Source organism: Salvelinus alpinus, chromosome 6, assembly GCF_045679555.1.
Source record: "Salvelinus alpinus chromosome 6, SLU_Salpinus.1, whole genome shotgun sequence".
NCBI classification, from domain to species: domain Eukaryota; kingdom Metazoa; phylum Chordata; class Actinopteri; order Salmoniformes; family Salmonidae; genus Salvelinus; species Salvelinus alpinus.
In genome coordinates this window covers 62,947,686-62,971,655 of record NC_092091.1, presented here as the reverse complement: position 1 = coordinate 62,971,655, position 23,970 = coordinate 62,947,686, and the positions used below count along the sequence as shown (strand labels likewise).

The 23,970-nt window shown below is 41.9% G+C and overlaps 1 protein-coding gene across 4 annotated transcripts; it reads right to left on the bottom strand.

Annotated features, from left to right (window-relative positions):
* Positions 1-3,372: 3,372 nt before the first annotated feature.
* On the bottom strand, positions 3,373-23,781 carry LOC139577700 (uncharacterized). Of its 4 annotated transcripts, XR_011675363.1 has the most exons (8): positions 23,050-23,586; positions 22,524-22,654; positions 22,143-22,319; positions 19,839-20,000; positions 19,381-19,492; positions 19,046-19,170; positions 4,189-5,280; positions 3,373-3,856 (listed from the first exon to the last, which is right to left on the bottom strand). XR_011675363.1 is itself a non-coding variant. In XM_071404876.1 (7 exons), the coding sequence occupies exons 2-7, from the start codon at positions 22,530-22,532 to the stop codon at positions 4,279-4,281; spliced, it is 1,587 nt and encodes a 528-aa protein (XP_071260977.1). In that variant the 5' UTR covers positions 22,533-22,654; positions 23,661-23,781; the 3' UTR covers positions 3,373-4,278. The 4 variants fall into 4 exon arrangements, 3 of the variants coding, with proteins under 3 accessions (XP_071260977.1, XP_071260976.1, XP_071260978.1); XM_071404876.1 differs by lacking the exon at positions 23,050-23,586 and adding an exon at positions 23,661-23,781 and having other exon boundaries at positions 3,373-5,280; XM_071404875.1 differs by having other exon boundaries at positions 3,373-5,280.
* Positions 23,782-23,970: the final 189 nt, after the last annotated feature.

Genomic DNA, 23,970 nt, shown 5'->3' with positions numbered 1-23,970 from the left:
AAAGGATTGGTAAAGAAATGTACATTTGGACCAGAAAGGCGTTGACCTGCGGCTCACATCCAAAGTGGTTTGAACTGTGAATAGCAACACGAGGTGGAGGCAAGAAGCTCACCTCCCAGACAATCACTGGTACAGCTGATTAGCTGTCCGAAGTCAAATATCTAGAAAAGCGAATTTAAGTGGGACCATTCTACTACTCTTCTCAAATCACCGTATCTACTACTCTCACCACCAATGGGATCCATCGACACGGCTGGCTAGCCTATCTTCCAAGGAGCATCGTCCAGAGTGAACAACAGTAGAAGACAGGAAAGGGGGGACCCCTTTTAGACAATTAGAGCCTTACAAGCGTGCCACGAAAAGGCCCAACAGCGAACCAAGGCATTGACACGTGAATACATTAATGATTTCTTACTCCAAATGGGTGGCGGTTCGTGTGCAAAGTTTATGATTACTGTGAGAAAAGTTTCTAAAATGTATCAACGATAAGTGTCTCTTTTTCCTCTCTCTTTCCCTCTCTCCCTCTCCTTTTGTAAAAAGCCACCATATTGTGTCAGTCGGCTAGGGTACTTTTCCTAATGTATTAAGTTTGTATGTTATCATTTAGTTAGCTAGTAAATAAATAATTACACAAATTTGTGTAGTACTGAATCATAAGTAAGGCTAGGTGTTACGTTCCGCAGTTTCTGTGTTGTTTGTATGTGTGTGTATTTCAGGAACTGGCTTCCTGGAATCCTAAAGCAGCTGATTGGTCGGCCCAATCGCTAATTGGAGCTCTGACCCCTGTAACTGTAACAAACTGTAACAAAACAGCTGTCTCTTCAATTACCAACTCCTTCTCCAGCTTGATAAAAGCCAGTTTTCCTTCGCCAGGGAGAAGAGCTTTTTATGTCTTGTGTTGGTTGTTGGTCAGTGAAAGTTTTGTTGATATTATTTTGTAGCTGCTCCTTCAGAGGTATGTGTATGCCAATAGAACTTAGTGTTTTGGTTAATTGAAATTGTTCACGTAAATTATTCTGTTTTATTTGTTCCTAGGGGGGAAGGGGAACGCACCTTGGGAGTGTTCAGGCAAGAAGCCTGTGGGCATACATAACCCGTAGTATTTAATCTGTCTATGCACACTAGGTAAGACCTGGGCGTACCACCCCCTGTATTTTGGTTAGCGAGCCAAGTGGTGCTAAAGGTTAGGTAAGAAGTGGGAAGGCAGGTAAGGTAGGAGAGGAGACTCTTTCATTTTTACTTTCTTTGCTTTGGTTCCGTCCAGCCCCTTTTCCCCACATTACCATGTTAAGGAATAATAAATTCCCTGTAAACGGTATTTTTCTCTGCCTCTGTCGTCCTTCCCCGCACCTACGATCACATACTTTTTCACTCCACGGGGAGTTGAGATGTAGCAGGGTGTTGCGTTCCCTCCTCCACGAGGCGTACGTAACACTGGGGTTTTTGCAGATGGTGGAGGTTACGACTGTTCAAAAGTTGGCTTTTCATAGCTGAGCATTCAAAGGGGGAGAGAGAAAATGAACAGCAGATCCAGGACAAGGTAGCACATCCAGTGAACAGGTCAGCGTTCCATAGCGTCAAGCAGAACAGTTGAAACTAGAGCAGCAGCACAACAAGGTGGACTGGGGAAAGACAGGAGTCATCAGGTTGGAACCCATCCAACTTGAAGGAGCTGGAGCAGTTTTGCCTTGAAGAATGGCCAGACATGGGCAAAAATCCCAGTGGATAGATGTGCCAAGCTTATAGAGACATAAGAGACTTGCAGCTGTAATTGCTGCAAAAGGTGGCTCTACAAAGTATTGACTTTGGAGGGGGGTGAATAGTTATGCACGCTCAAGTAAAGTTTTTTTGTCTTGTTTGTTTCACAAAAAATATTTTGCATCTTCAAAGTGGTAGGCATGTTGTGTAAATCAAATGATACAAACCCCCCAAAAATCCATTTTAATTCCAGGTTGTAAGGCAACAAAATAGGAAAAATGCCAAGGGGGTGAATACTTTCGCAAGCCACTGTATGTTCAACATAGGAGGGCCAAGCAAAGAAAGTAGCTCTCTCAGTAGTTTAGTTGGAATAGGGTCCAGTGGGCAGCTAGAAGGTTTAGAGGCCATGACTATTTTCGTGAATGTGTCGAAAGATACAGGATTTTAAAAACTTGAGTGTCTACATTGATCCTAGGTCCTGGTAGTTCTGTCCAGACTCAGGACAACTGAGTTTTGGAGAAATACACAGATTCAAAGAGGACTCCATAATTTCCCCCCAAATGATCATGATCTTTTCGTCGAAGAAGTTCATGAATTCATCACTGCTGAAGTGATGGACATCCTTTCTTGGGGAATGCTGCTTTTTAGTTAGCTTTGCGACAGTATCAAAAATAAAATATGGATATATATTCTCTTTATTCTCCTCAATTAGGTTGGAAAAATAGGCTGATTGTGCAGCAGTGAGGGCTCTCCGATATTACATGGTACTGTCTTTCCAAGCTAGTCAGAAGACTTCCAGTTTGGTGGAACGCCATTTCCGGGAGCTAATTTCTTGTTTTTTAGAGGTGCGAATGCATCTAGGGCATTATTCAAGGTTAAATTTAGATCCTCGTTTAGGTGGTTAACTGATTTTTGTACTCTAACGTCCTTGGGTAGGTGGAGGGGGTCTGGAAGGGCATCTAGGAATCTTTGGGTTGTCCGAGAATTTATAGCGCAACATTTGATAATCCTTGGTTGGGGTCCAGGATTATGAGGAAAAATATTTAGATCCACCAGTGGACAGAACAATCTCTGTACCTTTGTAAGATAAGGGTTAAGGTTAGGTTTAGGGGAAGGGGAAGGGTTTGTTAAAATGCTGAGTAGTTAAAGTAGCTAGAGTAGTAAGTAGTTGCAGTTGCTAAAATGCTACATTTGTCCATGATAACACGCATTTGGTTGCTAGAAGTTTGCGTTATGCGCCCACCCATCCACCCTCTTTTTGTTTTTGCCTTAAGTAACATATACTAATTTGAGTGTCCCAGATTTATGTAGGCCAATGTAATGTAACATACCGTAAAGTAAACATATCATGCTAAATGGAGTGACATGGATTTGAGTAAAACAATGTTTTGCTCTGAGACCAGGCTGACTACGTTTGAGTCCTATACTGTAGTTACAGAATGACTTCATTGTTGTTAAACCCATCATGGTGGACATAAATATGTTGTGGGTAAAAAATAAGTAATCTATGGCAAATCAAAATTCATCAGACACACCTGACTAAACTATTTGTACAATAGGTGTTTGTGTAAGTATATTTAGTAAGTGTATATTGGTTGTAAAGTTGTCTGGTGTATGGAGAATAAGGTGAGATCAGATGTGATGTATACTAAAGAGTCTCAATGAAAGTCAGAATGAAAGTCCCATTTTGTGTTTATTAAACATAAACAAGTTTTAAATACACCATTGAAAACCACATGTCTCAACTAAAAATCAGCATGAACTTGATGAACTGCATTAATTCTCATTAAAAGTGTCTTGGGAAAAAATAAAGTAGTTCAATAGATGTAATGAAATAGGCATGTGTGAACGTCATATAACCTACACAACACTATGTAATAAACCTTTAACTTATATATGCATTATACTGTATATATCACACACTGTCTGGATGCAATATTCTATTCAGGAATATTCATCATTAATCTGTCCCTATCGTTATTCCAAATGCATCTGTGGATCTTTTCTGTTGACAGCAATGAAAATTAATCTTTGTCTTGAGAGAAGATTAAGAAGCATCCGGATTGGCTCTATGGATCTTGTCCAGCTGACTGAGCCTATTCAGAGCTTTTGCTGCAGGGCTTGGGGGTGGGCCGAGTGGGGGCCTCCACTGTGACAGCTAACCAATGAGCAGCATGAAGTAGGAAGATAAGAGGGTAGATAAAGATGAGAAAGGAATCATGTTCTGTACACACAAATAAAAGGAACTCAAGGAAAGGGACAACCTCAAAGAGTACATGCATGGTTAGGTGGGCAAAAGGACAGAACTACTAAATGTGAATGTGAGCGAGAAATACATAAGGGCTAGCTTGGAGGAAGAACAGATCTAAGGCAAAAAAAGGTTAGAGGGCAGGACTAAAGCTAATGAGAGAAAATGAAGGTTGGCAGCATGTCACCGCACAAACACCAATGATGGGGAGACAATGTGTACCCTGAGGATGGAATGGTTACCTCTTATATTATGAAGTGTAATGGTTTTTCTGCTGGTGTATCCTGAGGTAGTTCCTCTCTGAAACCATCAGAGAAGGTGAATGGCCTTTGTCATGTGTGGACCTTCAGGTGCCTCTTCAGATGATGCTGGTGTGAGAACCTCTTCTCACACTGAGGGCAGCTGTAGGGTTTCTCCCCTGTGTGGACCCTCTGGTGCCTCTTCAGGGTGCCAGCCTCTGCGAAGCGCATGTGACACTGGGTGCAGCTGAAGGGTTTCTCCCCTGTGTGGACCCTCTGGTGGATCTTCACATAGTTCGCCTCAGCAAAGCACTTCCCACATGTGGGGCAGGCATACGGCTTGTCAGCGTCGGTCCTAATGTTCGGCTTCCCACGTTGTGACCCAATGACACCAGAGTAGCTAGAAGCAGGAGCCACCACAGTCAGCTGGTTAGTCTTTGAGCTCCCTGCTTGACCTCTAGCCATTGTTTGGGTGTTGTTGGGATTGTGTGCTGTGTTATAGGGTAGGTACCTCTTGTGGTGAATGTCCATCCTGACCCTGTCTGTATTGGTGGGGTAACCATGAGGTAGCTGAGGAAGGCTAGACCCAGGCCCAGGCTTTCTATGAACCCAATCATCAGGAATTAGATGAGACCCTGAAGGAGAAGACAGACTTCCTGATAGACTCCCACCAGGGGTGTCTCCCACCACTCTCTGTGAAGGCTGAAGCCCAGGGTGACCTGCTTTGTTCATCATGGATACGGTGGTGTTTGTTTCATAGGAACAGGAGGATCTCTCTCTATCAGCCCCAGGCCCTGCTTCATCACTGCACTGAGGCTGTGAAGAGAAGGGTCTGGGCTGCAGACTGGAGCCTCTGTCTCTCTGATGACCACCAGGACTGAGGTTGTTCAGTCCACCTGTCCACTGGTTGTGTTCTGTGTGGTGGTGGGGTCTCTGTTCCTCGCGGTTCGGTCCTGGTTCTGACTCGGGAAAGAAGAGCGATGGCTCCTGATCCAGGGTTCTGATCCGGGGCCAGGGTTTGTGACCGGCCGCTTCAGAGGTCCAGTCTCTCCCGCCAGCAACACCGGATATCAGCAGTTCCTCATGGACGGCAGACTGTAAACACAAATTGAACCGAAAAGCATATAGGTTTATATAAGAAATAATTTGCTGTACACAGACACATCAATATTGATAACCAGTCAAGTGCATCTCCAACACTGTGATTCAAGTACCTAATATGGAGCCATTGGAGTTTATTTAAAAAATTTCCATACTGTATGTGTTGATTCAACAATTAAGTATATTGTTTTGGTTCGACTTAGACAAGTGAAACTCAGTCCCTGTAATGATACAAAAATAACCAAGTCAGTCAGCACAGAGTCAATTTTGTATTGAATTTCAATAAAATGGTCATATATTCACATTCCGTGAAGTACAGTACTTTTATTGCACAAAATGATACGTGACAAGAAGAATAACTTCTCACTTTGGTAACACTACATTTTTCTGTAAATCTGGTACCCTCGCTTGGTTAAAATACATTTTTGAATACTTTGGAAAAGGTTAAACATTACATTACTGTCGTGTCTTGGCTATCATTAATGTGATGACGATTGTTTTATCAAATCGATTAACAATGTTTAATTATGATGATTAAATTAATCCAGTAACAATTAACTCATTAGCAAACTTGGGGATACCACGGAAAAAGTTTATTTAACGAGTTACCATTTTCCGAATTAACTCTGAAAAATATAAATATCTCTTACATTTCAGTCATCAATCAGTCATTAATTAATTGTTTACCTTCTATCAGTCTCATTCTGAATGTCGCAAACTCTTGGATATCTGCACGAACCCTAGCATAAATTATGAATCAGCGATATATAGATTGGCTTAATTATTTATTTACTAACTAACTAAATAATAACACAGAATTACATAAGCACACACACAGGATAGGTTATACATTGGTTTGGACATGATGCAATGGAAAGTCCCTAGTGGACTAAATCGATATGACGGCTTGTTACACAAAATTTAAAGGGAGGGCATGTGAGAAAGAGAGGGAGGACTTTACTATCCTACACACAGCTGATAACTATGCAAATTGAAATGCTAATACCTTGCACATGAATAGCTGCTCATTCGAAAGGAATTGCAATTTACAGTTGAAGTCGGAAGTTTACATACACTTAGGTTGAAGTCGTTAAAACTCGTTTTTCAACCACTCCACAAATGTCTTGTTAACAAACTATAGTTTTGGCAAGTCGGTTAGGACATCTACGTTGTGCATGACAAGTCATTTTCCCAACAATTGTTTACAGACAGATTATTTTACTTATAATTCACTGTATCACAATTCCAGTGGGTCAGAAGTTGACTGTGCCTCAAACAGCTTGGAAAATTCCAGAAAATGTTGTCATGGCTTTATAAGCTTCTGATAGGCTAATTGACATCATTTGAATCAATTGGAGGTGTACCTGTGGATGTATTTCAAGGCCTACCTTCAAACTCAGTGGCTCTTTGCTTGACATCATGGGAAAATCAAAATAAATCAACCAAGACCTCAGAAAAAAAATTGTAGACCTCAACAAGTCTAGTTCATCCTTGGGAGCAATTTCCAAATGCCTGAAGGTACCACGTTCATCTGTACAAACAATGGTACGCAAGTATAAACAACACCATCATACCGCTCAGGAAGGAGACGCGTTCTGTCTCCTAGAGATTAACGTACTTTGGTGCAAAAAGTGCAAATCAATCCCAGAACAACAGCAAAGGACCTTGTGAAGTTGCTGGAGGAAACAGGTACAAAAGTATCTACATCCACAGTAAAACGAGTCCTATATCGACATAACCTGAAAGGCCACTCAGCAAGGAAGAAGCCACTGCTCCAAAACCACCATAAAAAAGCCAGACTATGGTTTGCAACTGCACATTAGGACAAACAGCATCATTTTTGGAGAAATGTCATCACAAAATAGATGGCATCATGAGGTAGGAAAATTATGTGGATACATTGAAGCAACATCTCAAGACATCAGTCAGGAAGTTAAAGCTTAGTCGCAAATGGGTCTTCCAAATGGAAATGACCCCAAGCATACTTCCAAAGTTGTGGCAAAATGGCTTAAGGACAACAAAGTCAAGATATTGGAGTGGCCATCACAAAGCCCTGACCTCAATCCTATAGAAAATGTGTGGGCAGGACTGAAAAAGTGTGTGCGAGCAAGGAAGCCTAGAAACCTGACTCAGTTCCACCAGTTCTGCCAGGAGGAATGGGCCAAAATTCACCCAACTTGTTGTGGGAAGCTTGTGGAAGGCTACCCGAAACGTTTGACCCAAGTTAAACAATTTAAAGGCAATACCACCAAATACTAATTGAGTGTATGTAAACTTCTGACCCACTGGGAATGTGATGAAAGAAATAAAAGCCTCTACTATTATTCTGACATTTCACATTCTTAAAATAAAGTGGTGATCCTAACTGACCTAAAACAGGACATTTTTACTAGGATTAAATGTCAGGAATTGTGAAAAACTGAGTTTAAATGTATTTGGCTAAGGTGTATGTAAGCTTTCGACTTCAACTGTATATATTTACGCCTGTATGTCTCGTCTCTATTCAAATCGCCGGTCCGTCTGCTGGAGAGTCAGTCGACAGAAAGTCTCTGGTCGTGTTCCCCAGAACTCAATATATTTCGTAGCTGTAGCTTGTCCTCTGTAATACTGGAGACATCAGACGTACCAATGGTCGTTTGATAGGGAAATGTTCTCCAGAATGGATCTTTCAGAGTACCATTCGGTCGTTTGATAGTGAAGTGTTCTCCTCTCGTCTTCGGTCGAGTTTACTAGACTATTTTACATATACAGCTGCACACTGTGAATGTGTAGTCTTGTAGTTTTCTTAACCAGCTCCATGCTCTCTGGTCTATAGAGCAGTAGCCATTAAACGCGTTTTCTTGACTTAATGTACATTTTGTCACGAGTGGTATTTAGGCACTCAGGGAAAAAGGGGCAGTCCCTCCTTTTTTCGTAAAGTCTGTGCTCACGGGGGCATGGTCACTGACTTGGTTAAGACTTCATGTTAAAAACAATTCTCTCATTTAGAAGGCTAACATCACATTACATCTTCTCACAAATAGTTTCATATTTAATCATATCAGTTCCCCCACATTTGGATGTGACCCTGACAACTGGGGAATATATACATTCAGAGATAGTTATTTTGTTCTACCGTCTTTCATGAGATCCCTAAACACAACTGATCTGACATAATTGTTCTTCGAGTACCCACGGACAACTCCAACCCCTTCGATTTACGGAAATATTGTTTCATTCCCCACTTTTGGATGATGGAGTTTCGGCGGGAAGTATGTCTTTGTTTCACAGAGTAAATCCTCTCTCAATACTGAATGTCCAGTGAAGAGAGTTTCTGCAAGGAATTTATGACCATCATAAAACGGCCAACTTCACCCCTCTTCCCCTCTGCGGGAGAGAGAGAGCGCTGTAGAGCGGAGCCACTAACCTGATCCTTCAGATCTGAACAGGAGAACCATGACATTACAAAGACCTTCAATACTTTGTCAAGTAAACATTGATTAGTGCAATATCCTCAACTCACTATTAAAAAAAAACAGTATCATCCTAAAGGAACATATACTGAACAAAAATATAAATGCATCATGCAACAATTCAAAAGATTTACTGAGTTACAGTTCATATAAGAAAATCAGTCAATGTAAAGAAATAAATTAGGCCCTACTCTATGGATTTCAAATGCCTGGGAATACAGAAATGCATCTGATGGTCACATATACTGTACCTTAAAAAAAGTAGGGGCATGGATCAGAAAACCAGTCAGTATCTGGTGTGATCACCATTTGCCTCATACAGCGCGACACATTTCCTTTGCATAGAGTTGATCAGGCTTTTGATTGTGGTCTGTGGAAGGTTGTCGTACTCCTCTACAATGGCTGTGCAAAGTTGCTGGATATTGGCAGGAACTTGAACACGCTGTTTCGCACATGTCAATCCAGAGCATCCCAAACATGCTCAATGGGTGACATTTCTGGTGTGTATGCAGGCCATGGAAGAACTGGGAAATGGTCAGCTTCCAGGAATTGTGTACAGATCCTTGTGATATCGGGCTGTGCATTATCATGCTTAAACATGAGGTGATGGTGGTGGATGAATGTCATGACAATGGGACTCAGGATCTCATCATGGTATCTCTGTGCATTCAAATTTCCATCAATAAAATGCAATTGTGTTTGTTTTCCGTAGCATATGCCTGCCCATACCATAACCACACCATGGGGAACTCTGTTCACAACGTTGACATCAGCAAATCGCTCGCCCACACGACGCCATACACGTGGTCTGCGGTTGTGAGGCCGGTTGGACGTAATGCCAAACTCCCTAAAACGACGTTGGAGGCGGTTTATGGTAGAGAAATTAACAATAAATTATCTGGCAACAGCTGTGGTGGACATTCTTGCAGTCAGCATGCCAACTGCAAGCATCTGTGGCATTGTATTGTATGACAAAACTGCACATTTTAGAGTGGCCTTTTATTGTCCAAAGCACAAGGTGCACCTATGTAATGATCATGTTGTTTAATCAGCTTCTTGATATGCAAAACCTCTCAGGTGGATTAATTATCTTAGCAAATGAGAAATGCTCACTAACAGGGATTGTTAGTAAAACAAATTTGTGCACAAAATTGGAGAGAAATAATATTTTTGTGTGTATTGAACATTTTGGGGATCTTTTATTTCAGCTCATGAAATATTTTACATGTTGCGTTTATATTTTTGTTCACTATAGCATTTTTACAGACACCATCACGCCAATCATTACATATCATCTACTCTGTCTCATCATACTCATTCTTTCCTCAGTTCACCTTATCCAGTTCCCTACTACATCCAAAACCAACAGAATTAAATACAAACAAGCTAACTAGTACTACATTACATGTCACACATACTCTATTCAAGGGCTGTGTGCATTTTCTGCTGGTGTATCCGCAGTGTATACAGGCGAACGGCCTCTCTCCCATGTGGCTCTTCAGGTGCATCTTCATCTGCTGCTGGTGGGAGATACAGCGTTCCTCACTGAATTCCTATTGGACATTGTAGTCACAGCGGATAATATTCACATTTTTGGTGACTTCAATATTCACACAGACCCACTCCAAAAGGCTTTCGGAGCCATCATCGACTCAATTGGGTTTGTCCAATATGTCTCCGGATTCAGTTTTGTCCCGAGGAATAAATATTGTGGATCTAAATGTTTTTCCTCATAATCTGTACTAATCGGACCACCATTTGCAATCGCAACAAATAATCTGCTCCGACCCCAACCAACGATTATCAAAAGCCATGCTATAAATTATTGGACAACCCAAAGATTCCTAGATGCCCTTCCAGACTCCATCCACCTACCCAAGGACGTTGGAGTACAAAAATCAATTAACCACCTAACCAGGGATCTAAATGTAAACTTATGTAATACCCTAGATGCAATCACACCGCTATAAATTTTTAAAAATTGTCACAAGAAATTAGCTCCCTGGTACACAGAAAAGGCGCTCCACTAAACTGGAACTCTTCAGACTAGCTTGGAAAGACAGTACAGTGGAGTATCGGAGAGCCCTCACTGCTGCTCGATCAGCCTACTTTTCCAACTATTTTTTTAATTTAACTAGGCAAGTCAGTTAAGAACAAATTCTTATTTACAATGAGGGCCTACCCCGGCCAAACCCTAACCTGGACGATGCTGGGACAATTGTGTGCTGCCCTATGGGACTCCCAATCACGGCCGGTTGTGAAACAGCTTGGAATCGAACCAGGGTCTGTAATGATGACTCTAGCACAGATGCAGTGCCTTAGACCGCTGCGCCACTAAAAAGCCCCTTCTAATTGAGAAGAATAAAAACAATCCAACATTTATTTTTGATACTGTCGCAAAGCTAACTAAAAAACATAATTCCCCGAGAGAGGATGGCCTTCACTTCAGCAGTGATGAATTCATGAACTTCAACAAAAAGATCATGATCATTAGAAAGCAAATTAAGCACTCCTCTTTGAATCTGCATATTTCTCCGAAACTCAGTTGTCCTGAATCTGCACAGAACTGCCAGGACCTATGACCAACGGAGACACTCAAGTTTTTTATCCTGTATCTCCTGACACATTCACGAAAAGATTAATGGCCTCACGGCAGATAGTCTAGCGGTTAAGAGCGTTGGGCAAGTAACCAAGAGGTTGCCGGTTCAAATCTCAAGATAACTAGGTGAAAAATCTGTCGATGAGGAAGGCACTTAACAACCTCTTAAGGATTGGACCCTTTTTTTTACATTTTCGCCTAAAATGACATCCAAATCTAACTGCCTGTAGCTCAGGACCTGAAACAATGATATGCATATGCTTGATATGAAAGGAAACACTGAAGTTTGTGGAATTTAGCGGTTTCACATTTTTTGGGGTTCTGTCATCTTTGAAATGCAAGAGAAAGGACATTATAGTGCAATTTAGGCGCAATTTAGATTTTTACCAATAGATGGCAGCAGTGTGTGCGCAAAGTTTCAGATTGAGCCAGTGGAGCACTGGACAATATTTTGTATAAAGTCTGCCCAAATGTGCAAAATTGGTCAACTGATACATTTTCAAGTACATAAGTATAGAGAACATACAAAAATTATATGGTAAAACAAAATTTAAGTTTACACACTCCCAGGAATGTCATACATGATGGATCATTAGCTTATGCACTAACTTTCAAACATCTAGATGGCCGGGCGGGGTGGGTGTGGAGCCAGAGACAGCAGGGGTTCAAACTGTAGAACCCAGTTCCTACATTCATTTGAATATGTAACTTGATTTTATCAAACAAAACTATGCTATATTTAATCTCTGGGACCCTCAGGATGACAAATCAGAGCAAGGTTACTTAATGTAAGTACGTTATTTACCTTCAGAGGTGACTGTATCAAACCAGTTGCCGTGATAAAAGTTTTTTGTTGCGCTGTCTCTTCAAACAATAGCATGCTATTTTTTCACTGTAATAGCTACTGTAAATTGGACAGTGCAGTTAGATTAACAAGAACGTAAGCTTTCTGCTCATATAAGACATGTCTATGTCCTGGAAAGTTTGCTGTTACTTACAACGCCTTACTAATCCCATAAGCGCACTTCAGCTCAACCGTCCCGGTATAAGGACACCGATCCCATAGAGGTTAACCCTAACTGCTCTTGTAAGTCGCTCTGTATAAGAGCATCTGCAAAATGTAAACCTTCCAACTGCCTACTGGACTCTATTCCAACTAAACTACTGAAAAGGCTCCTTCCTGTGCTTGGCCCCCCAATGTTGAACATAATAAAAAAGTCTCCCTATCCTCCGGATGTTCACCAAACTCACTAAAAGTGGCAGTAATAAAGCCCGTCCTGAAAAAGCCGAACCTTGACCCCCCAGTCGAAACGCTCCAGTCTTATTTTAGACCACATATTAGTACTGAGACTGCACTTGTGAAGGTGGAAAATTACCTTTTAATGGCGTCAGACCAAGGCTCTGTATCTGTCTTCATGCTCCTAGACCTCAGTGCCGCTTTTGACACCATCGATCACCACATTCTTTTGGAGAGATTGGAAATTGTTCTTCCTTGGTTTAGATCTTATCTGTCAGAAAGATATCAATTTGTCTCTGTGGATGGTTTGTCCTCTGACAAATCAATTGTAAGTTTCGGTGTTCCTCAAGGTTTCGTTTCAGGACCACTATTGTTTTCACTATATATTCTACGTCTTGGTGATGTCATTCGGAAACACAATGTCAACTTTCACCACTATGAGGACAACACACAGCTGTACATTTCAATTAATAAACATGGTGTAGCCCCAAAATGTCCTACCCTGGACCTGTGTTGGAGACATAAGGAGGTGGATGACGGCAAATGTTTTACTTTGAAACTCTGACAATGTTCTAGGTCCTAAGAAACAAAGAGATCTGCTGTTTGATCTGACAATTCATCTGGATGGTTGTACAGTCGTCTCAAATAAAACTGAAGGATCTCAGCGTTACTCTGGACAAACATATCAAGAATATTTCATGGGCAACTTTTTTCCCATCTTCGTGACATTGCAAAATGTCCAAATATTATGCAGATAGCTAATCCATGTTTTGTCACTTCTAGATTAGACTACTGCAATGCTCTACTCTCTGGCTACCAGGATAAAGCACTAAATAAACTTCAGTGAAATGCAGCTGCTAGTATCTTGACTATAACCAAACAATTTGATCATATTACTCCAGTGCTCGCCTCTCTACACTGGCTTCCTGTTAAGGCTAGGGCTGATATCAAGTTTTTACTGTAAACCTACAAAGCATTATATAGACTTGCTCCTACAACTCTCGCTGATTTGGTCCTGCCATAAATACCTACACATTTGCTACAGTCACAAGACGCAGACCTCCTTATTGTCCCTATAATTTCTCAGCAAACAGCTGGAGGCAGGGCTTTCTATAGAGCTACAATTGTATTGAACGGTCTGCTTATCCCTGAGAGAGACGCAGACTCTGTCTCGACCTTTAAGTCTTTACTGAAGACTCATCTCTTCAGTGGGTCATATGATTGAGTGTAGTCTGGCCCAGGGGAGCGAAGGTGAACGGCAAGGCTCTGGAGCGACGAACCGCCCTTGCTGTCTCTGCCTGCCCGGCTCCCCTCTCTCCACTGGGATTCTCTGCCTCTGACCGTATTACAAGGGCTGAGTCACTGGCTTACTAGTGCTCTTCCATGCCATCCCTAGGAGGGGTGCGTCACTTGAGTGGGTTGAGTCACTGACGTGATCTTTCTGTCCGGTTTTGCGCCCCCCTCTGCGGTGGAAGAGATCTTTGTGGGCTATACTCAGCATTTGTGTCAGGGTAGTAAGTTGGTGGTCTGTTGATATCCCTCTAGTGGTGTGGGGGTTGTCCTTTGGCAAAGTGGGTGGGGTTTTATCCCCACCCCCCCGTCTCAGCCTCCAGTATCTATGCTGCAATAGTCTGTGCCGGGGGGCTAGGGTCAGTCTGTCTGGTGAAATTCTTCTGTCTTATTTCGTCCTGTGTGAACTTAAAGTATGCTCCCTCTAATTCTCCCATGCCTCAGGACCACCTCGCCTGATGACTCCTGGCAGTCGCCTTCCCCAGCACCCGGTCGTCCTACAACACCAGTTTCTGCTCTTTTGCCTGTAGCTATGGAACCCTGACCTGTTCACCGGACGTGCTAACTTGTCCCGGAACTTCTGTTTTCGACCCTCTCGCGCATTTTTTTTTTACACCTTTATTTAACTAGGCAAGTCAGTTAAAAACACATTCTTATTTTCAATGAAGGCCTAGCAACGGTGGGTTAACTGCCTTGTTCAGGGGCAGAACGACCGATTTTTACCTGTTACGCGATGGCAGCAAGAAGCCAAGGTAAGTTGCTAGCTAGCATTAAACTTATCTTATAAAAAACAATCAATCTTAAAACTTCTAACGAGTCAGAAACCCGGATCCGGGAGCACCCCCCACCCCCCACCAGTAAAAAAGCTGAATAGCATAGCTAGCATAGCGTCACAAGTAAATAGTAGCATCTAAATATCATTCAATCACAAGTCCAAGATACCAGATGAAAGATCCACTTCTTGTGAATCCAGCAATCATTTCTGATTTTTAAAATGTTTTACAGGGAAGACACAATATGTAAATCTATTAGCTAACCACGTTAGCAAAAGACACCATTTTCTTTGTCCACCATTTTTTCTCTCCACCAGTAGCTATCACCAATTCGGCCAAATAAAGATATTGATAGCCACTAACCAAGAAAAAACCTCATCAGATGACAGTCTGATAACATATTTATTGTATAGGATAGTTTTTGTTAGAAAAATGTGCATATTTCAGGTAGAAATCATAGTTTACAATTGCACCCACCATCACAACTCGACTAGAATAAATACAGAGAGCAACGTGTATTACCAATTTACTCATCATAAAACATTTCTTAAAAATAGACAAAGCATAGCATTGGAAAGACACAGATCTTGTGAATTCAGACAATATTTCAGATGTTCTAAGTGTTTTACAGCGAAAACACAATAAATCGTTATATTAGCATACCACATGTGCAAACGTTACCCGAGCATTGATACAAGCCAAAGAGAGAGATAACGTAATCATCGCCAAAATGTATTAATTTTTTCACTAACCTTCTCAGAATTCTTCCGATGACACCCCTGTAACATCATATTACAACATACATATAGAGTTTGTTCGAAAATGTGCATATTTAGCCACAAAAAAACGTGGTTATAACATGACAATACTAGCAAAACTAGCCTGAAAATGTCGGGCTCCATTTTGGACAGTGATCTGGCGTAATGAATAACTAATCGTAAACTTGACTAAAAAATATAGGGTGGACAGTAATCGAAAGACAAATTAGTTCTTAATGCAATCGCTGAATTACATTTCTAAAAATATCCTTACTGTGCAATACAGGGTTCGCCAAGCGAAGCTATACCCAAAAAAATGGCGGAATATGCGTATAACATTTTTCGACAGAACAACGATTTATCATCATAAATAGTTCTTACTGTGAGCTGTTCTTCCATCAGTATCTTGGGCAATGTATCCTTTCTTGGGTCTAATCTTCTTTTGGTCGAAAGCTGTCCTCTTGTCCGTCGAAATGCCCACTAACGTTCGACCGGGACCCCGAAACGTGCCCGGTGCTTCAATGTGCATCACAAAGCAATGCCTCAAAATCGCACTAAACGGATATAAATTGCTATAAAACGGTTAAAATTAACTACCTTATGATGTTTTTAACACCTATAACGAGTAAAAACATGACCGGCGATATATAAGTGGCTAAACCAACGCTTGGAAAGAGAGAGAGTCCGACGTCCATCTTGCGTGAGGCGCAGCAGGAAAAGAACGGTACATCCGGTATTTTCTGTTTTATACTGGCCCTGATTGCGCAATCGACTCCATTCAAATTGTCACCTCTTACTGACATCTAGAGGAAGGCATGGGCAGTGTTTGTATCCTCATAGGATTTACAGGGACTTTAAAACTGACCTGGGACCAGAGGCCAAAATGTCTGAAATCTCACTCCATATCAGGAAAAGTGCTGTAGAATGAGTTCTGTTTCACTCAGAGACATAATTCAAACGGCTATAGAAACTAGAGAGTGTTTTCTATCCAATAATAACTATAATATGCATATTGTACGAGCAAGAATTGAGTATGAGGCAGTTTAATTTGGAGACGATAAATGCTAATGTTGAAACAGCACCCCCTATATTGAGAAAAGGTTAACATAATCACTAGTTAACTACACATGGTTGATATTACTAGTTTATCTAGCGTGTCCTGCGTTGCATATAAATGATGCGGTGCCTGTTAATTTCTCATCAAACCACAGCCTACTTCGCCAAACGGGTGATGATTCGATGACTTCGCCAAACCTAACCATAATCATCAATGCCTTTCTTTAAAATCAATACACAAGTATATATTTTTAAACCTGCATATTTAGTTAATATTGCCTGCTAACATGAATTTCTTATAATTAGGGAAATTGTGTCACTTCTCTTGCTTTCCGTGCAAGCAGTCAGGGTATATGCAACAGTTTGGGCCGCCTGGCTCGTTGCGAACTGTGTGAAGTCCATTTATTCCTAACAAAGACCGTAATTAATTTGCCAGAATTGTACATAATCATGAATAACATTGAAGGTTGTACAATGTAACAGCAATATTTAGACTTAGGGATGCCACCCGTTAGATAAAATACGGAACGGTTCCGTATTTCACTGAAAGAATAAACGTTTTGTTTTCGAAATGATAGTTTCCGGATTCGACCATATCAAGGACCAAAGGCTCGTATTTCTGTGTGTTATTATGTTATAATTAAGTCTATGATTTGATAGAGCAGTCTGACTGAGCGATGGTATGCAGCAGCAGGCTCGTAAGCATTCATTCAAACAGCACTTTCGTGTGTTTGCCAGCAGCTCTTCACAATGCTTCAAGCATTGAGCTGTTTATGACTTCAAGCCTATCAACTCCCGAGATTAGGCTGGTGTAACCAATGTGAAATGGCTAGCTAGTTAGCGGGATGCGCGCTAATAGATTTTCAATCGGTGACGTCACTCGCTCTGAGACTTGGAGTAGTTGTTCCCCATGCTCTGCAAGGGCCGCGGCTTTTGTGGAGCAATGGGTAACGATGCTTCGAGGATGGCTGTTGTCGATGTGTTCCTGGTTCGAGCCCAGGTAGGGGCGAGGAGAGAGACGGAAGCTATACTGTTACACTGGCAATACTAAAGTGCCTATAAGCACATCCAATAGTCAAAGGTATATGAAATACAAATGGTATAGAGAGAAATAGTCCTATAATTCCTATAATAACTACAACCTAAAACTTCTTACCTGGGAATATTGAAGACTCATGTTAAAAGGAACCACCAGCTTTCATATATTCTCATGTTCTGAGCAAGGAACTTAAACGTTAGCTTTTTTACATGGCACATATTGCACTTTTACTTTCTTCTCCAACACTTTGTTTTTGCATTATTTAAACCAAATTGAACATGTTTCATTATTTATTTGAGGCTAAATATATTTTATTGATGTATTATAATAAGGTAAAAGAAAAGTGTTCATTCAGTATTGTTGTAATTGTCATTATTACAAATAAAAATATTTTAAAAATTGGCCGATATCGGCTTTTTATTTGGTCCTCCAATAATCGTATCGGTATCGGCGTTGAAAAATCATAATCGGTCGACCTCTAGTCTCGACCTCTGAATGCTTGGCTATGAAAAGTCAACTGACATTTTATCCTGAGGCGCTGACCTGTTTTGCACCCTCTACAACCACTGTGATTATTATTTGACCCTGCTGGTCATCTATGAACTTTTGAACATCTTAAAGAACGATCTGGCCTTAATGGCCGTGTACTCTTATAATCTCCACCTGGCACAGCCAGAAGAGGACTGGCCACTCTTCAGGCCCCGTTCCTCTCTAGGTTTCTTCCTAGGTTCCTGCCTTTCCAGGGAGTTTTTCCAGAGCCACCGTGCTTCGACATCTGCATTGCTTGCTGTTTGGGGTTTTAGGCTGGGTTTCTGTATAAGCACTTAATGACATCTGCTGATGTAAAAAGGGCTTTATAAAAAATGTTGATTTGATTCACACTGGTGGCAGCTGTAGGATTTCTCCCATGTGGACCCTCTAGTGCCTCTACAGGCTGGATGAGAAACTGGCCTGGCACAGGTGGCAGCCGAATGGTTTCTCCTCCATGTACATCCACTGGTGGATCTCCACCTGTTTGGGGAAACGGAAGGCTTTCCCACAGAACGAACACGAGAAGCGCTTCTCTTTGGCACTGCCAACTTTACTGATTCCATCTCTACTACTGTCATTTGTCAATGGGCTTGTGTAGCCATTTAGTGTTGAGGCACTAGCATTGTCTGAGGTCTGGTATAACAAACGAAGACTGTGAGGAAGATGAAGGCCAGGTAGTGTCTGTGTTGTTGCAGGGTCCATGTTCCAGTTGATAGATCCTATAGAAGGCAGGCTGAAGGCAGCAGCTGTTAGTGGGTTAACCTGAGGCACCATCAGTCTCTCTGAATCACAACTATAGGAGCAGGACGGAGCATCGCTAGCGGAGTCTGTATGTTCTCTTCCGCCGCATACGGACACCTCCCCATCCCCGCAGACCAATTCTATGCCTCGCCCTGGTCTCAGCCAGTCTGCTGTCATAGAAACTAAGTTTGGATGTTGTTTTGTGTTCCATTGTCTGTTTCTGGTTGTGGTTAACAGTTTTATTCCCCAGCCAAGAGTTGAAGATGCTGTCCCAACCACTGACCTCCACCATGTTGCCTCTAGTCCTCGCCTGCTCAGTGATGTTGTTCCCTGGGCCCTTGGCTGCACCCGTCTGGGTCTGGGAATCCAAGATGGCCACCCAGTCTCTGTTAGCCTCCAGCCAACCACCTGTAGGAAGAGGTTACAAAATAGACTTTACAAACATGGTAGAGAACTCTACCTGGTCAAGTTCATACATTATAATGTGTGGTTTTCTATGTAAACATAAGTTGTATTTATTTTACTTTATGAATGAAGAAAATCAATTATAGCCATGTGCATCACTATTCACATTGAAGATTTATTACTGTATGTAGGCTATATGTATTTCTCCTTTACCTTGCTCCCCCATCTTTATTCCACTCAGCAGATCAATGCTCTCTGGTCCATCTTCTATTGTCTCCTCTTTGACCAGCAGCAGATCAGGCTTCCCATCCTCCATGTCTACTGACTGTAAGAGATACAGAGTGAGAGGATGTTGGATCAAGAAATCTGATATGAGCAACCTGCTATGAAGAATCTTCTGATTGGGCAATGAGGGACTGCTATGAGTATTATGCAAACATGTTAGTTGATTTGATCACTTGACACTCTTTAATAGTTTTATAATTCAAAGGCATGGTCAAGGCCTGGGCCCATATCCACAAAGAGTCTCAGAGTAGGAGTGTTGCTCTTTAAATATAATGTTATTCATTATGATCTAAAATGCTAAACTGATCCTAGATCAGCACTGAGAGGCTTTGTGGATACGGGCCCTGAACTGAAACCATCCAGACAGTAGTTCACAGTGGACACACCTCACTGAGACTGTGTGTGGTCCTGTGCTGCTCAGCTGCTTGCTCTGTGCATTCAGGAGGTGTAGTCTGGTTGTCCTCCATGACCATGGTCCCCTCAGGGTTCCCCAGACCCTCCTCATACCCCTCCACCTTTATCAGCAGCACCTCTGGATCCTCCTCCTCCTGGAAGAGACAGGTGATACAGATTACGTACTCCCTCAGGTACGTACACACAGATAAAACACACATCATGGTGGATATAAATATGATGTTGTGGGTAAAAACAAGTCAGCTATGATAAGTCAAGTAATCATCAGACAAACCTGACAAAAAACTCTGACACGCCCAGTAGGTATGTTTGTTGAGTGTTCACTGAGTGTACAAACCATTAGGAACATCTTTAGAATAAAATTCATTGGGGCATGGACTCTACAAGGTGTCGGAAGTGTTCCACAGGGATGCTGGCCCATGTTGACTCCAATGATTCCCACAGTTGTGTCAAGTTGGCTGGATGTCCTTTGGGTGGGGGACCATTCTAGATACACGCGGGAAACTATTGAGCGTGAAAAACCCAACAGCCTTGCAGTTCTTGACACATTCAAATCGGGTGCGCCTGGCAACTACTACCATACCCGTTCAAAGGCACTTAAATATTTTGTCTTGCCCATTCACATATACACAATCCATGTCTCAATGCTTGAAAGTCCTTCTTTAACCTGTCTCTTCCCCTTCATTTACACCGATTGAAGTGGATTTAATAGGTGACATCAATAAGAGATCATAGCTTTCACCTAGTCAGTCTATGTCATGGAAATAGCAGGTGTTCCTAATGTTTTGTGCACTAAGTGTATATTGGTGAAAAAGCACTGTTGTGTGTATGCAGAATAGGGTGAGATCAGATGTGACGTATGCTAAAGAGAATCTCAATCACAGTCTTCGAATGAAAAGTTCCCACTGTGTTTATTGAACATAAACAAGTTTTAAATACACCATATGAAAACCACACATACTCGTCATGTCTCAACAAAAATTCTGCCTGAAGTTAATAAACTGCATTCATTTTCTCATGAAGTGTCTTTGGAAAATTTGCGAACATCAGATACACAGCACAAACACAACATGAAACAGACTTTCAGGCTTTATACAAAACATTATGAACACCTGCTCTTTCCATGACATAAATTGACCAAGTGAATGCAGGTGAACGCTATGATCCCTGATTGATGTCACTTGTTAAATCCACTTCAATCATTGTAGATGAAGGGGAGGAAACAGGTTATAGAAGGATTTTTAGGAACACTTTACTTGACACCCAGCGTCAACACGTTATGACAGTCATAACCTGTAATAATTTGGTCATAACACATATTTAAACCTGTTGTGACATGTATTGCATTATTTTATGGCTGATTATGACACCTACATAAGAGCTGCCCGGTCAACTGTGAGTGCTGTTATTGTGAAGTTGAAACATTTAGAAGAAACAACGGCTCATTGAGTTGCAACACTCACTACCCAGTTCCAAACTGCCTCTAAAAGCAACGTCAACACAAGAACTGTTTGACGGGAAATGGGTTTCCATGGCCCAGCAGCCGCAAACAAGCCTAAGATCACCATGCGCAATCCCAAGCGTCGGCTGGAGTGGTATAAAGCTGGCCGCCATTGGACTCTGGAGTAGTGGTAACGCGTCTCTAGAGTGACGAATCACGCTTCACCATCTGGCAGTCCGACGGACGAATCTGGGTTTGGCGGATGCCAGGAGAATGCTACCTGCCCGAATGCATAGTGCCAACTGTAAAGTTTGGTGGAGGAGGAATAATGGTCTGGGGCTGTTTTTCATGGTTCGGGCTAGGCCCCTTAGTTTCAGTGAAGGGACATCTTAATGCTACAGCACACAATTACATTCTAGACGATTCTGTGCTTCCAACTTTGTGGCAACAGTTTGGGAAAGACCCTTTCCTGTTTCAGCATGACAATGCCCCTGTGCACAAAGCGAGGTCCATACAGAAATTTACCAGTTCCAGTCCCCTCTAGACAGATCAGTCGGTCTCTCTAAACCCAAGGATATGTTTCCAGGGACCATCTCTGAAGCGTAAGAACAAAACAGATCATCCCCGCCAGTGTCTAACGCATCACCATCTCCATGGGAATAAACCATACTCTGGCTCTGGCGAAATAACAGTAAGTACACCAAGCCAGGATCAGGAGGACAGACCGGTGGCCCTATTCTATCTGGATCTGATCTGTATTCAGATAGTGTGTGTAAGACCCTGTGTGTTACAGTCTTGGTGTCTATCTCTGACTTGAGAACGGCATTTGACTGACCACTGTGATGCTGCGTCGGTTCCTGGACTGGAGCGCAGCGGCAGTGGATAGGTCTTCTGTGGCTACAGGGGGTGCCACTCCAGACGCTGCACCAGCCTGGATGTCTCTGCTGTGCCGAGGGTCCTCCTGTCCTTCAGACCTCTCCAGCTTGACCACAGGACCTGCAGCCTCTGCAGACTGACACAAGAGGGGAGGTTATTAGAAGTACATGAGTTGAATTGGATATCAATGTCAATGGGAAGTCTCACAAGCTCCCCTATGGCAGATAAATAAGGATGTACATGTAAGAAAGTGAATAGCTGAGGGGAGCCTTTCTGAAATAAAGAGGCCACATTTGATTTACAAAGTAACACATTTTTTATGCAACACTATTACACTAACCTCTATCATGATAACATGCTGGGTTGAGGTTCCACTCCCCTCATCAACAGTGATTGGTTGGTCATCTCTCCATGTATTGTGTCCCGCTGGCTTCACAAAGCTCCTGTAGCCTCCAGTGAGATGTCCTTCAGCTGAGAGAGTGATTGGGGGAAAAGAGGTGGTTAGGTTAGGTACTGTCAATACTGAACGCTATAATATACACTATTGACAGTTTTGACACTGTCTAGAATTTGTAAGGATGTAAGTTAATATCTCTCATAACTTCCTGAAATACTATTTATTGATTGATGTATTATGTTCCATGCAACACATTGTTTTCACTGAGTAAATAATAGGAAATTCAGTAAATCAAGAATCTGGTTAGAATATGATATTGTGTCCATGTGCAAGATAGCTAAGTAATCAGGGGAATTATTGCATACAATCCAAAAACTGACCAATACCCATTGTGGTAAACGCATCTAAAGCCACACATGCGCAGAGGGGAAACGGGGCGACAGGCCTCGCAGTCTCCTGCAACATTTACCTCTTGCCATTACTCTGTACCGGTCGAGGATTTTGACACTACTAGGTCGACTGCCGAGGACGCGCTCTCGCATTGTCCTCTCTGCGCGCTCTCGTGCCACCTTTAGTTCCAGTAGTTTCCTCCGCAATGCTCTGTTTTCTTTCTGGCTTTGAGTTATTTCCAAACGAAACACTGCATAGTCGTCATCGACGAGTTTACATATATCTGCCACGGCTGCATTCGCTAGCACCTCCATGATGGAGGCTATTTGAGTGTGAAAAACCATACAGTTATCCATTGTTGGCTAACATTAGCAGTTAACATTTAGCGTCACCTAGATAACATCTATCAACCAAGTCCTGTTTCCAACGCGAATTAAAGATTACCTAGGGTATGCGATGCTGATTTTGAGTTCCAGGGTGTTTGTTAATAAACGTAAAAATAAGAACAACATGAAGGCTTTTCAGTTCTGTTTTCTTTTTCTTCTTTGTTTTATTGGCGAATCGCAACCAACTGCCAGGAGCATACACCACCACCTACTGTACTGGAATGTGAGGCCCGTTACGACCTATCTATACCACTATATTATCTTAACTAACCCTGAATTTATAATAAAATAATTCCCCACAAACCTTCCTACTTCCATCACCGCCACCCAAAATGGGACCGCAGTGGAGAAGGTGAAAAGCTTCAAGTTCCACCCACACAGACAGCGTGGTGAAGAACACACAACAGGGTTGGGCTCAATTTGAATGTAAGTCCGTCAATTCAGGAAGGGATTTGAATTTAAAAAAAAAAAAATATATATATATATATGTTCTTTTGACAAATAGATTCTCCTTTTCAGTGTATGGAAAATAGATGCCGTTTTTTCAATCATTGAATTGGAATTTCAGTTTACTTCCTGAAATGAATGTCTTCAATTCAAATTGAGCCCAACCC

Coding starts and splice junctions, on each gene's coding strand:
- LOC139577700 (XM_071404875.1), bottom strand. CDS start 23,326: ATGGATAACTGTATGGTTTTTCACACTCAAATAGCCTCCATCATGGAG. Junction 19,171..19,380: donor AATAAAGATGGGGGAGCAAG/GTAAAGGAGAAA, acceptor CTCTTCCTACAG/GTGGTTGGCTGGAGGCTAAC. Junction 5,281..19,045: donor CTAGAGGCAACATGGTGGAG/GTCAGTGGTTGG, acceptor TTGTGTTTACAG/TCTGCCGTCCATGAGGAACT.